The 13,004-nt window shown below is 40.9% G+C and overlaps 1 protein-coding gene across 4 annotated transcripts in view; it reads left to right on the forward strand.

Moving 5' to 3' along the window:
• The first annotated feature begins 714 nt into the window (after nt 1–714).
• The window catches only part of LOC129845363 (zinc finger protein 777-like), a 61,915-nt gene continuing 49,625 nt past the window's right edge, over nt 715–13,004 (forward strand). For 2 of the 4 annotated variants that reach the window (XR_008758039.1, XR_008758038.1), the window contains exons 1-4: nt 1,239–1,880; nt 2,077–2,213; nt 4,133–4,345; nt 9,001–9,216. Coding sequence is in view for 2 of the 4 variants with exons in the window: in XM_055913255.1 (XP_055769230.1) it covers nt 1,583–1,880; nt 2,077–2,213; nt 4,133–4,345; nt 9,001–10,245 (1,893 nt within the window). In the remaining 2 variants the exon portion in view is untranslated. Of the gene's footprint in view, nt 1,881–2,076; nt 2,214–4,132; nt 4,346–9,000; nt 10,891–13,004 lie in introns of those variants that run through there. The other 2 variants (XM_055913255.1, XM_055913257.1) reach the window with 2 other exon arrangements.

Below are 13,004 nucleotides of genomic sequence, written 5' to 3' on the forward strand. Positions count from 1 at the left end.
CATTTCAAATGTGCTGAACAAATAGTTGACCACGTCCGTCCTAGCTCGCTCATTAATGTCTGAAATTACAGATTGCCTCCTTAAAAAACAAGCTGATATGGCTGACTTGCTTAAACAAATGTGGTTTCTACTGACAATTGAGATGTACAAACTAGAGCATAAGGGGACGACAAGCAGATAAAAGGCAGTAAATGAGGCTGGATTAGCTGTTTCGCTGCCAGAGAAAGCTCTGCTGATAGCCAGGTGTAGCAGTGGAAAGGTGTTGGGACTGCTGTTGGGACAGCTTTATGTAGGCCCTAACAGTTTGTGGGCCTCGTTTGTCACCGTTATAGTGCAATTAATGTATTGTTTAGTGTTGTGTTGAGTAGTGACTTTGCTGGCATGCACCCCCAATTTTTGGGGGGGTTTGCCCAACCAGGATTTGCATGCTAAAATCGCCATTGGGTTCAAGTTTCCAGATTTCAACGGACTGTCCACCTGAAACAACTTTTCATCCCCAACGGTTACTCTCTGCCAGGTTCCCCGAAGAAGAAGCAAGCCACCTTCGCAAATTTAAACAGAGGCTCGAAAGGCATTAAAAATCAGCCGCAACAGCTAAGGTCTCGCTCGGCCAAGAGGCAGCTCCGGTGCAGCCACTGCTCCAAGCACTTCTCTTACAGCCACCAGCTGAAGATGCATGAGAGGGTGCACACCAGAGGGGAACCGTTTCAATGTGTCTACTGCGGGAAGTGCTACAAACAGTCAACACTCTCCTAGGTACAGATCTAGGATCAGATTCCTCTCCCCCAATCCTAACCTTAACTATTAGTGGAAAAAAAATCAAAAACAAACCCAAGATCAGCTTCTAGGGGCAACTTCACACTACTCCACCTGGCGCAATGATTGACAAGGCCAGGAGTTTTTCCTGTGATCAGACCAGTGAAAAACTCCTGGCCATAGTTTAAGGGGAATGACTCCACACTTCTGGGGTTTTCATATGAAAACTGGGTCCATGTGTTTTTGACAGTTTGATTGGATTCCACATTTAACGCTACCCTCTTTGTGTAGTGGTTGTGTATTTAGGTCAACTAGCTTGATGCTTGGTCCAGAGTGGATTGCTAATGTAGAAGTTATTACAGGTGAAAATTCTAAACATCCTTATGAATTTATATTGATGCAGTGGTGAACCAAAGTACAGTAATTAAGAATTTAAATGTCCCTTTGCCTCTCAGCAAAATATATTTACTGTTTACTATTTATAATAGAAATACCACAAATAGTGCAATGCTTTATTTATTTTTAAATCATGAAATATTGTTTAAACCAAATATCATGTTTATAATAGCTACAACATTGTTGTGGTGGAGCACTCCTGTACAGTAGGTGGCGCATATGATCACATGAAAGTGATGATGAGGAACAGGAAAAAAATAATCTCAACAGCAAGCTAACGTTACAAACAAAGCTAGCTAGCTATCGATGTTCATTTTCTGATATTATTGCATTTGTTTTAATAGCTTACAAGATAACTGTATATCGTCATAATATATAAAAGATAAAGACTGTTTTCATCTTGAAAAAAGGGCCAAAACGTCGGGGGACAATGTCGGGTTCCGTGGTCGACTTCCAGGTGCAGATAGCCTCAATCATGGAGGTGCTAGCCAACGCGGCTGTAACCGAAATCTGCAAAGTTGTTGACGATGGCTATGCGGTTGTACACCTGAAGATGTCCCAAAGCCACAAGGACAACGAATTTCTCCGGAAGAAAGTGAAGTTGATGGAACTTCAGATCGCGAGGTTTCGATCTGAGAGAACAAAATTTTCAGATGGGTCCGTCCACAATCGCTTCCATGGAATACGCCTGCTAAACAGACATAACAATCGAGAGACTGCAACGACAGGTTGGTGATGATGGTGGATTTGACAGTGCACCAAGCCTAAATTACGTATCATGCTGACTTTGTACTGTCAACACTGCTAGGATCCTTCTAGCTCTACAGACGCATAACATACATCATGAAGGTATTATGCTTGCTTTGTTCTTTGTAAAACACCATTGATGGATGGGGTCAAATTAACCTTCCCCTTTATTTCCAGGACCTACTTGGCAAAGCAGAAACGGACTTTCCAACAGGAGTTTTGGGAACAGCAGCGTACTAAGAGACAGACAGCCCATAGACGTGGACCAAGAGGATGTCTCTCCATCAAAGCATATGGATACTACAAGTGATGAGGTACAGTTGAAGTCGGAAGTTTACATACACTTATGTTGGATTCATTAAAACTGGTTTTTCAACCACACCACAAATTTCTTGTTAACAAACTATCGTTTGGCAAGTCGGTTAGGACTTCTATTTTGTGCATGACACAAGTAATTTTTCCAACAATTGTTTACAGACAGATTATTTCACTTATTCACTGTACCACAATTCCAGTGGGTCAGAAGTTTGCATACACTAAGTTGACTGCCTTTAAACAGCTTGGAAAATTCTAAAAAATTATGTCATGGCTTTAGAAGCTTCTGATAGCCTAATAGACATAATTTGAGTCAATTGGAGGTGTACCTGTAGATGTATTTCAAGGTCTACCTTCAAACTCAGTGCCTCTTTGCTTGACATCAATGGAAAATCTAAAGAAATCAGCCAAGACCTCAGAAAAACAATTATAGACCTCCACAAGTCTGGTTCATTCTTGGGAGCAATTTCCAAATGCCTGAAGGTACCACGTTCATCTGTACAAACAATAGTACGGATGTATAAACACCATGGGATCACGCAGCTGTCATACCGCTCAGGAAGGAGACGCGTTCTGTCTCCTAGAGATGAACGTACTTTGGTGCGAAAAGTGCAAATCAATCCCAGAACAGCAAAGGAACTTGTGAAGATACTGGAGGAAACAGGCACAAAAATATCTATATCCACAGTAAAATGAGTCCTATATCGACATAACCTGAAAGGCCGCTCAGGAAGGAAGAAGCCATTGCTCCAAAACCGCCATAAAAAAGCCAGACTACGGTTTGCAACTGCACATGGGGACAAAGATCGTACTTTTTGGAGAAATGTCCTCTGGTCTGATGTAACAAAAATAGAACTGTTTGGCCATAATGACCATTGTTATGTTTGGAGGAAAAAGGGAGAGGCTTGCAAGACATAGAACACCATCCCAACAGTGAAGCACGGGGGTGGCAGCATCATGTTGTGGGGGTGCTTTGCTGCAGGAGGGACTGGTGCACTTCACAAAATAGATGGCATCATGAGGAGGGGAAATTATGTGGATATACTGAAGCAACATCTCAAGACATCAGTCAGGAAGTTGAAGCTTGGTTGCAAAATGGGCCTTCCAAATGGACAATGACCCCAAGCATACTTCCAAAGTTGTGGCAAAATGGCTTAAGGACAACAAAGTCAAGGTATTGAAGTGGCCATCACAAAGCCCTGACCTCAATCTTATAGAACATTTGTGGGTAGAACTGAAAAAGCGTGTGCAAGCAAGGAGGCCTACAAACCTGACTCAGTTACACCAGCTCTGTCAGGAGGAATGGGCCAAAATTCACCCAACTTATTGTGGGAAGCTTATGGAAGGCTACCCAAAATGTTTGACCCAAGTTAAATTATTTTAAAGGCAATGCTACCAAATACTAATTGAGTGTATGTAAACTTCTGACCCTTTGGGAATGTGATGAAAGAAATAAAAGCTGAAATAAATTATTCTCTCTACTATTATTCTGACATTTCACATTTTTAAAATGAAGTGGTGATCCTAACTGACCTAAGACAGTGATTTTTTACTAGGATTAAATGTCAGCATTTGTGAAACTGAGTTTAAATGTATATGTAAGGTGTATGTAAACTTCCGACCTTAACTGTAAGTCCCAATTTTAACAGCCGATTTCAAACTGTCATCGATTTCAAACTGGCGTATGTTAGCACATTCTAACCTATACTTTCAATGCATTTTGCGCCAAAAGTTTGTAAAGGCATGTGTAAAATACAGAAGGTGGAGTTTACACTCCACTACACCACTGATTATTACACAATAACAAAAAGGAAACTACTATGAATTTCACTAAATCCCATGTCATGCCCATATCTCCATTCAGTAGATAGTGTATGCTCTGTCTCACTCACTCAACTCTCCCACTTAACCCCATCAGAAGTCAGCAGAGACAGAGGAAGGGCAACCAGACCTGCTGATCATCAAGGTGGAGGGAGAAGCAGATGACCAGGACTCTAGGTCCAGACACCCAGCCAGAACAGTGGAGGGCAGCAGAGAGCTAACCACCCAACTGGCTGCAGCCACCACAGAGGACCCCGCCTTCCAGTCCAGTGGCCCCAGAGGCAACAACTACAACAACACCGCTATGGAGGTCAGTGGATTTGACGCCGTCCTCCTCCAGTCAGAAACAGGGAATGTGAACCAGGGACCCCAGAAGCACACAGGACTTGAACCCGGAGCAGAGAGACAGAGTCTGGACACAAAGTGTGACATGAACAGGGACCTCAATCTCCTTAAGGCATCAGCATGCTTCAGTTCAGCTGGTGCCTAGCCCAACCGAACGAGTGTGCTCCCTTAAAAAGACCTTCGCTTAAAAAACAAGAAAAAAGCGGCAATTGTACTGTTTGTCCATTTTGAAACACCGTAGCCAGTCTATACTTCCTCAAAATGGTCCGAATTAATCTGAGATAACTCAAGAAATATGTGATACATTTTTATGTTTTTGCGAAAGAGATCTTAGTCGCTCAATTTTACATCTAACTAAGATGTTTAGTGCAGTAGTTTTCAATGAAAAAAAATTGCATGAAAACGAGTCGTCTCTTGAATGACAACAATTACTTTATTGAAGAATCCCTACTGTTGACCAATCACCAACGAAGGGGCGTAGACCTCCGCTCTGATCTTCAGCATACCTCCAGAAAAAAAATTCTGTACCCCAAAAGCTGAAAAAAAAAAACTAATGGAAGTCCAAAATGAACCAAATTGTCACATAATGTCATCATAATATATGCACGAACTCTACCGAACTGTTTTCGACTGGGAAGCATGCAGACGCCTTAAGAGATTCTTTAAATACAGCCACCCATCTTGACACAGAAAATGTAGGTGAGGCCAACAAAGCTAGTTTCTAAGCCTCCGTAGACATTCTGAAATACCAGGAAGAGGAGCTCAACAACCAGCTCATACCTCACTTCCTGTCAGCCATTTTAGACCAAGCTCCACCACTTCCTCTCACTCGAGTAATCTTGCCACAGGTATTAGACCTGGCAACGTAGAATGACCATATGGTTACCCAACATTCCATAAGAAGTTTGTCCAAGAGAGTGACTTGCAGCGACACGTGGTCATCCACACCAGAAAGCGGACGTTCTCCTGTACCTTGTGTGAGAATAGTTTTTTTGTGCGCCAGCCATCTCCAAATGCACCAGAACGTCCACACTGGGGAGAAGCCCTTCAGTTGTGCACAGTGCGGGCGCAGGTTCTCCCACCCCAGCAATCTGAAAAGACATCAGAAGCTTTATCATTGAGAACTGACACATATAGGGCCGTTACTGTCAAGGATTTTTGGATGACGGTAGTTGGTTATAACTGTTTGAATTGCAAAAGACGCAAATTTTCTCCTCAGCTCCTGACTTGTTTCAGCAAGGAGCAACAACGTTTCATCACGTTGGAGAGTCCATGTTACAGCAGAAACCATAGAGATCCTATGAAATTACTAGAGGGGCTATGTCAAAAACACTCAGTTTTAGAATGGTGTGAGAATGGCAGCCATTGTGGTCAGGGAGAAATCTAATCCGGTCTAATTGGAACAGATGGCAGTAGAGGCAGAGGTGATGCATTTCCTGCTTTTACTTATGAATTATAAAAGTAAGGCATGTTATATATCAGAAATATAATGATTGTTAGCCTAAAATATTGTCATGTAATTATAAATACAGTTTATACAGGTTTTATACACTTTCTGTTTAAATAGCCTCCAAAATATATATAAACACACCATAAATGTCTCAATGTTTGTTTTCTTGGAAAGTTGTGAATATTATAATATGATAGAATATCAGTACTTGTTGCATTTACAACTTGTATAAGACCTATCATCAACTGATTTCAGCAAGTGTATGTATGGCTCTGGATTAGCTGCATTGTTTGTATAGAATGTTGGCATATTGGCAGTTAATTTGAACAATTATTGGAAATCATTCAACTTAAACTCGCTGGCTAGCTAATAAATATACTGTGCAGTTAATCTTCAAATTCATTGTTTTACACAATATCTTATCGCAGCACACTGGCTGACCATGGTTGACCAGCTCCCTGAACAAAATGGCTGATCTTTTATACTGTTATAAGACCTTTCATGTCCATTTGTGTATTCTAATACCTAATTCTATAGCAGAAACGGACTCAACCACACAAATACCCGGCCTTCCCGTTTTCAGTCAGCTGTTTGTTCACCCCCAAAATATCATTATTATATACAGTACCAGTCAAACTATTGGACACATCTACTCATTCAAGGATTTTTCTTTATTTGACTATTTTCTACATTGTAGAATAATAGTGTAGACATCAAAACTATGAAATAACACATATTGAATCATGTAGTAATCAATGTGTTCAACAAATCAAAATATATTTTATATTTGAGATTCTTCAAAGTAGCCACCTTTTGCCTTGATGACCGCTGTGCACACTTGGCATTCTCTCAAACAGCTTCACCTGGAATGCTTTTTCAACAGTCTTGAAGGAGTTCCCACATATGCTGAGCACTTGTTGGCTGCTTTCCCTTCACTCTACAGTCCAACTCATCCCAAACCATCTTTATTGGGTTTAGGTCAGGGGATTGTTGGGGCCAGGTCATCTGATGCAGCACTCCATCACTCTTCTTCTTGGTCAAATGGCCCTTACACAGCCTGGAGGTGTGTTGGGTCATTGTCCTGTTGAAAAACAAATGATAGTCCCATTAAGCGCAAGCCAGATGGGATGGCGTATAGCTGCAAAATGCTATGGTAGCCATGTTGGTTAAGTGTACCTTGAATTCAAAATAAATCACAGACTGTTTCACCAGCAAAGCACCATCACACCTCCTCCTCCATGCTTCACGGTGGGAACCACACATGCAGAGATCATCAAATTTGAACTCATCAGACCAAAGGACAGATTTCCACCCGTCTAATGTCCATTGCTCATGTTTCTCGGTCCAAGCAAGTCTCTTCTTTTATTGGTGTCCTGTAGTGGTGGTTTCTTTGCAGCAATTGGACCACGAAGGCCTGATTCAAGCAGTCTCCTCTGAACAGTTGATGTTGAGATGTGTCTGTTACTTGAACTCTGAAGCTCTTCTGAGGCTGGTAACTCTAATGAACTTATCCTCTGCAGCAGAGGTAACTCTGGGTCTTCCTTTGCTGTAGCGTTCCATTTTTGTGACTACACTTTCAAAGTTCTTGACATTTTCCTGATTGAAATGATACTAGATTACTTTAGAAAAACATTTGGGTGTTGACTGCTCAGATAAAAACGATGACATAAAGAGCCGTTGCGTTGAAACACTGTGCGATGTTTAAAACGGTGATAAATCGCAGAATGGTGAAACTTACGAAATGACTGAAGAGTTTGACTGTGTGATGTTAGGTGGCTTCTTGTGTAAATATTTTCCGTCTGGATTTTAATGATTTGTATGGACTGTCGTTTCTCTTTGGTTATTTGAGCTGTTCTTGCCATAATACGGACTTGGTATTTTACCAAATAGGGCTATCTTCTGTAGACCACCCCTACCTTGTTACAACACAACTGATTGGCTCAAACTCATTAAGAAGGAAAGAAATTCCACAAATGAACTTTTAACAAGGCACACCTATCAATTGAAATGCATTCCAGGTGACTACCTCATGAAGCTGGTTGAGAGAATGCCAAGAGTGTGCAAAGCTGCCATCAAGGCAAAGGGTGGCAACTTTTGATAAATATCAAATAACAAATATATTTTGATTTGTAAAAAAAAAAAAAAAAAAAAAAAAAAAGAGGTTATTTCATGCTTTTGATGTCTTTACTATTATTCTACAATGTAGAAAATAGTAAAATTAAAGAAAAACCCTTGAATGAGTAGGTGTGTCCAAACCTGGTACTGTATAAAAACGTTTATGACGGTCTTCGTCCATAACCATCGGTTACAGGGTTATACATTAATTGTGCCAGCCCTAGACACAGAAGCAAGAGATTCCTATGGGAAAAAAACTATGGATTAGCTTTATGTCAGTTAGGTTATAGCAATATGCTATTTTTATTATTTGTTTTGTATTTACATTGTTATTATTTTTTTCTTCATCATTGGGAAGGGCTCGTAAGTAAGCATTTCAAGGTGAAGTCTTCACCCGTTGTATTCGACGCATGTGACAAATAAGACTGCTTTGAAAGTCCTGCCTACTTCCTGGATCATGTCCCTCGCTGTTTTTGAATGGGGATTCAAGTATTAGAATATCAAATTCATGAAAACGCGTTCATTTAAGATATATCTCAAGTTATAAACTGGGTGGTTCGAGCCCTGAATGCTGATTGGCTGACAGCCTTGGTATATCAATTCGTATACCACGGGTATGATAAAACATATTTATTTTACTGCTCTAATTATGTTGGTAACTTATAATAGCAATAAGGCACCTCAGGGGTTTGTGATATATGGCCAATATACCATGGCTAAGGGCTGTGTCTAGTTACTCTGCGTTGCGTCGTGGTAAGAGCAGCCATTAGCCGTGGTATATTGGCCATATACCACACACCATATACCCCCAGGGCTTATTGCTTAATTATATTTGTATTAGTGGATTCATTTACTTCTAGCCAATGTACTTTATGAAGGTTTAAGCAAAATACAAAAGGTGGATTTTACCCTCCACTACACCACAGATTATAACACAATAACAACAAGACAACTACTATGAATTTCACTAAATCCCATGTCATGCCCATATCTCCATTCAGTAGATAGTGTATGCTCTGTCTCACTCACTCATCTCTCCCACTTAACCCCATCAGCAGTCAGCAGAGACAGAGGAAGGGGAACCAGACCTGCTCATCATCAAGGATGAGGGGGAAGCAGATGACCAGGACTCTAGGTCCAGCCACCCAGCCAGAACAGTGGAGGGCAGCAGAGAGCTAACCACCCAACCGGCTGCAGCCACCACAGAGGACCCCGCCTTCCAGTCTAGTGGCCCCAGATGCAACAACAGCTACAACAACACTGCTATGGAGGTCAGTGGATCTGACGTCGTCTTCCTCCAGTCAGAAACAGAGAATGTGAACCAGGGACCCCAGCAGCACACAGGATTTGAACCCAGAGCAGAGAGACAGAGTCTGGACACAAAGTGTGACATGAACGGGGACCTCAATCTCCTAAGAGATTCTTTAAACCAGGTGTGGAGAGAGGCAGTAGCGACTAATGATGATACCTCTGCTGCTCACACTAAAGTTATGGATCTAGGGAGTGGCCCAGTGGGGCCAGAAACACAGAGTAGCTCGGCCATGGAAATGAGAAGTGTAGGGTTAGAAAACCACAGCTTTCCCCCCAAGTCGTTCCATTCCTCATCAGAACATGTGATAGTGATTGACTCCGTATCCAGTGGGCAGCAGGTAGATAGAGGTTTCGAGTGGGGTCAGGTGGGTACAGCTACTACACAACAGGTCAATGGGACTGGAAATAAGCAGGGAGTGGGAGTGTTTAACAGAAATGCACCAATGATTCACCCCGTACACCCCGATTCAATGAGAGACAACACAACGCTATTGGTAGCACCCGGTTTCCACCCTACAGAGAAAAATACAGGCATGCATTTTGACACAGGACATGCAAGTGAGGCCAACAAAGATAGTTGGTGTTCATTGGCAAGCCTCCATAGACCCTCTGAAATACCAGGAAGAGGAGTTCAACAACCAGCTCATACCTCACTTCCTGATTGCCATTTTAGACCAAGCGCCACAACTTCCTCTCACTCCAGTAATTTCCCCACACACTTTAGACCTGGCACTGTAGAACGACCGTACGGTTGCCCGAACTGCCATAAAAAGTTTCTCCACGAGAGCGACTTACGGCATCACATGATCATCCACACCAGGAAGCGAGCGTTCGCCTGCACGTTGTGTGAGAAGAGCTTTGTGTCCCCTAGCAAGCTCCAAGTGCACCAGAACGTCCACACTGGAGAGAAGCCCTTCAGTTGTGCACAGTGCGGACGCAGGTTCTCTCACTCCAGCAATCTGAATAGACATCAGAAGCTTCATCATTGAGAAGTGACACAGAATCAAGAGATTCCTATGGGAAAAAAGCTATGGATTAGAATTATGTCAGGTTTTTGCAATACTCTATGAAAGTCCTGCCTACTTCCTTGATCATGTACCTTGCATTTTTTTTAATGGGTTTTAAGAGTAAATAATCAAATTCATGAAAACGCTGTCATTTGATATACAGTTGGGTCCAAAAGTATTTGGACAGTGACACATTTTGTTGTTGTTTTGGCTCTGTACTCCAGCACTTTGCTCATATTTATTATTTTTATGCCGAAAACTCTCACTCATCATTATTTACAATAAAAGTGACTCCAAAATGACACAATACATTATGTACCATTCACAGCTTCTACCCTCAAGCCATTAGACTGCTAAACTGTTAATCAAACGGCTACCCAGACAATTTGCATTGACACCCTTTTTTACACTGCTGCTACTTGCTGTTTATCTATGCATAGTCACTTTACCCCTAACTACATGTACATATTACCTTGACTAACCTGTACCCCCGCACATTGACTCTGTGCCTGTACCCCCCTGTATATAGCATCGTTATTTTATTGTGTTACTTTTTTTCTTTAATTTATTTATTTTGTACAAATATTTTCTTACTTACTTTAAAATAAATTCTGCATTGTTGGTTAAGGGCTTGTAAGTAAGCATTTCACGGTAATGTCTACTACACCTGTTCTATACGGTGCATGTGACAAATAAAATTTGATTTGATTTCTATTGGGTACAAAATCATCTGAAAAACAACCAAAACAAACTGCAAATGCATCCAACAAGTAGAGTCACAAGTTTGATGAAGGTAGGAATATCGCACAAATATGATCAATGGTTCATTTGATAGGGTGTCTTCTATCTTGACATTGTCAAGTATTGAAATCTGACACGAATCCCAGACTTTTTTTGTGATCAAAAAGTCGTATTTCTCTTCATTTCCAGTGTAGTGAGAGTGGTTTTATCGCAATGGTACAACATACCGGCCAACTTTCTACCTTCTCGAACGGTAATAGCTCCTATACACATGAAAACGCATGACCCATGGTATTGATAGAACATCGCTCACACAAAAACAATATAACATTCAAAATTGATGAATCTTTCCTGTAAAGTTTACAGTCTGTAATTTAACCTCATAGTCATTGTATCATTTCAAATTCAATGTGCTGGAGTACAGAGCCATAAGAACAACAAAACATGTTCACTGTCCAAATGCCTTTGGATCTCACTATAAGCAGGCAAAGGTGTGTGAATCATGTTGGACATATTGGAATCAGAATAAAATAGATTTACACCAAAACAGTCTTTATGGGTAAAGTGTTTTACATAATTCTAAAAAAATTATCAAATTTCCTTAATTCATACATTAACCACCATCAAATGATATTATTGCACCTATATTGGATTTTGGATACCATATTGGATTTGAGGTCAAATCTAGGGTCCCCCCAAAAATAATCTGTGTGTTAATTACATGAGTAGGGGCAAAAGATACAAAATCCTTCAAGGAACCTTGGACCCAAAATGTTTAATTTCGATGTCTAAGCCCACTTGTTTTCTTTAGAGCCGATTACAATAGCCACGACAACAACAACAACAAAAACGTGGAACTATGTATTTTTATCAAGCAGGACCAAACAGCGCTGGATGAGAGCAATGACTTGGGAACTTGTCTATTATTCAGCTACCAAAAAGTAAGGTGTACATTCATCATAAATATTAATACTTGATATTTCCACCTATTATATCTCTGTGTTTACAGGTATATATTTCCAAGATACATTAAGATATCCTGATGCTCTTTGCCTGTGTATGTGGGGCAGACAGCCTATATTGGGTTACATATGGTTATGTGGGAATGCCACTTCAAGCCAGGCATTATTGTGCACTTTTCTTAGTTTAGGGCGTTTTGTCACAATATCTATCAATTAACCACTTATTCAGTAAAATATTTTTACATAATCACCCATTTTAAAAAATAACAGCCATTATAGATGTGGAAAAAACATGTGTTTTGTAATAGCTCGGGTAGGGGTGTCTCCAACATTTTTGGGGCCACAAGCCTAGTTTTTTTGTTACTTAGCTACAACGTTGTTGTGATGGAGAACTCCTGTACAGTAGGTGGCGGTGTTAAACTTTAATTCCACAGTCCAGCATAATGATGAGGAAAAGGAAAGAATCACCGGCTACAAACAAAGCTAGCGATGTTTCGTTTCTGATAGGATTAACTTTATTTTAATAGCAAACTAGATAACTGTAGATTATTATAATATTATAGAAAACACAAAGACTGTTTTCATATTGAAAAGGGACCAAAAGCGTCGGGGGACAATGTCGGGTTCCGTGGTCGAGTTCCAGGCGCAGATAGCCTCAATCATGGAGGTGCTAGCCAACGCGGCTGTAGCCGAAATCTGCAAAGTTGTTGACGATGGCTATGCGGTTGTACACCTGAAGATGTCCCAAAGCCACAAGGAGAACGAATTTCTCCGGAGGAAAATGAAATTGATGGAACTTCAGATCGCGAGGTTTCGGTCTGAGAGAACAAAGTCTTCAGAGGGGTCCGTTCAAAATCGCTTCCATGGAATACGCCTGCAAAACAGACACAACCATCGAGAGACGGTAACGACAGGTTGGTGATGATGCATTTGACCGTGTACACAAAGAACATCAAAGAATCAACATTATTGAAAATAATATAATTATTTTAGAAATCCTTAGCCCTTCTTGAAGGCGTAGAAGGCCCGTTGTTCCCC

This window comes from Salvelinus fontinalis, unplaced genomic scaffold (genome assembly GCF_029448725.1).
Source record: "Salvelinus fontinalis isolate EN_2023a unplaced genomic scaffold, ASM2944872v1 scaffold_0285, whole genome shotgun sequence".
Classification (NCBI taxonomy): domain Eukaryota; kingdom Metazoa; phylum Chordata; class Actinopteri; order Salmoniformes; family Salmonidae; genus Salvelinus; species Salvelinus fontinalis.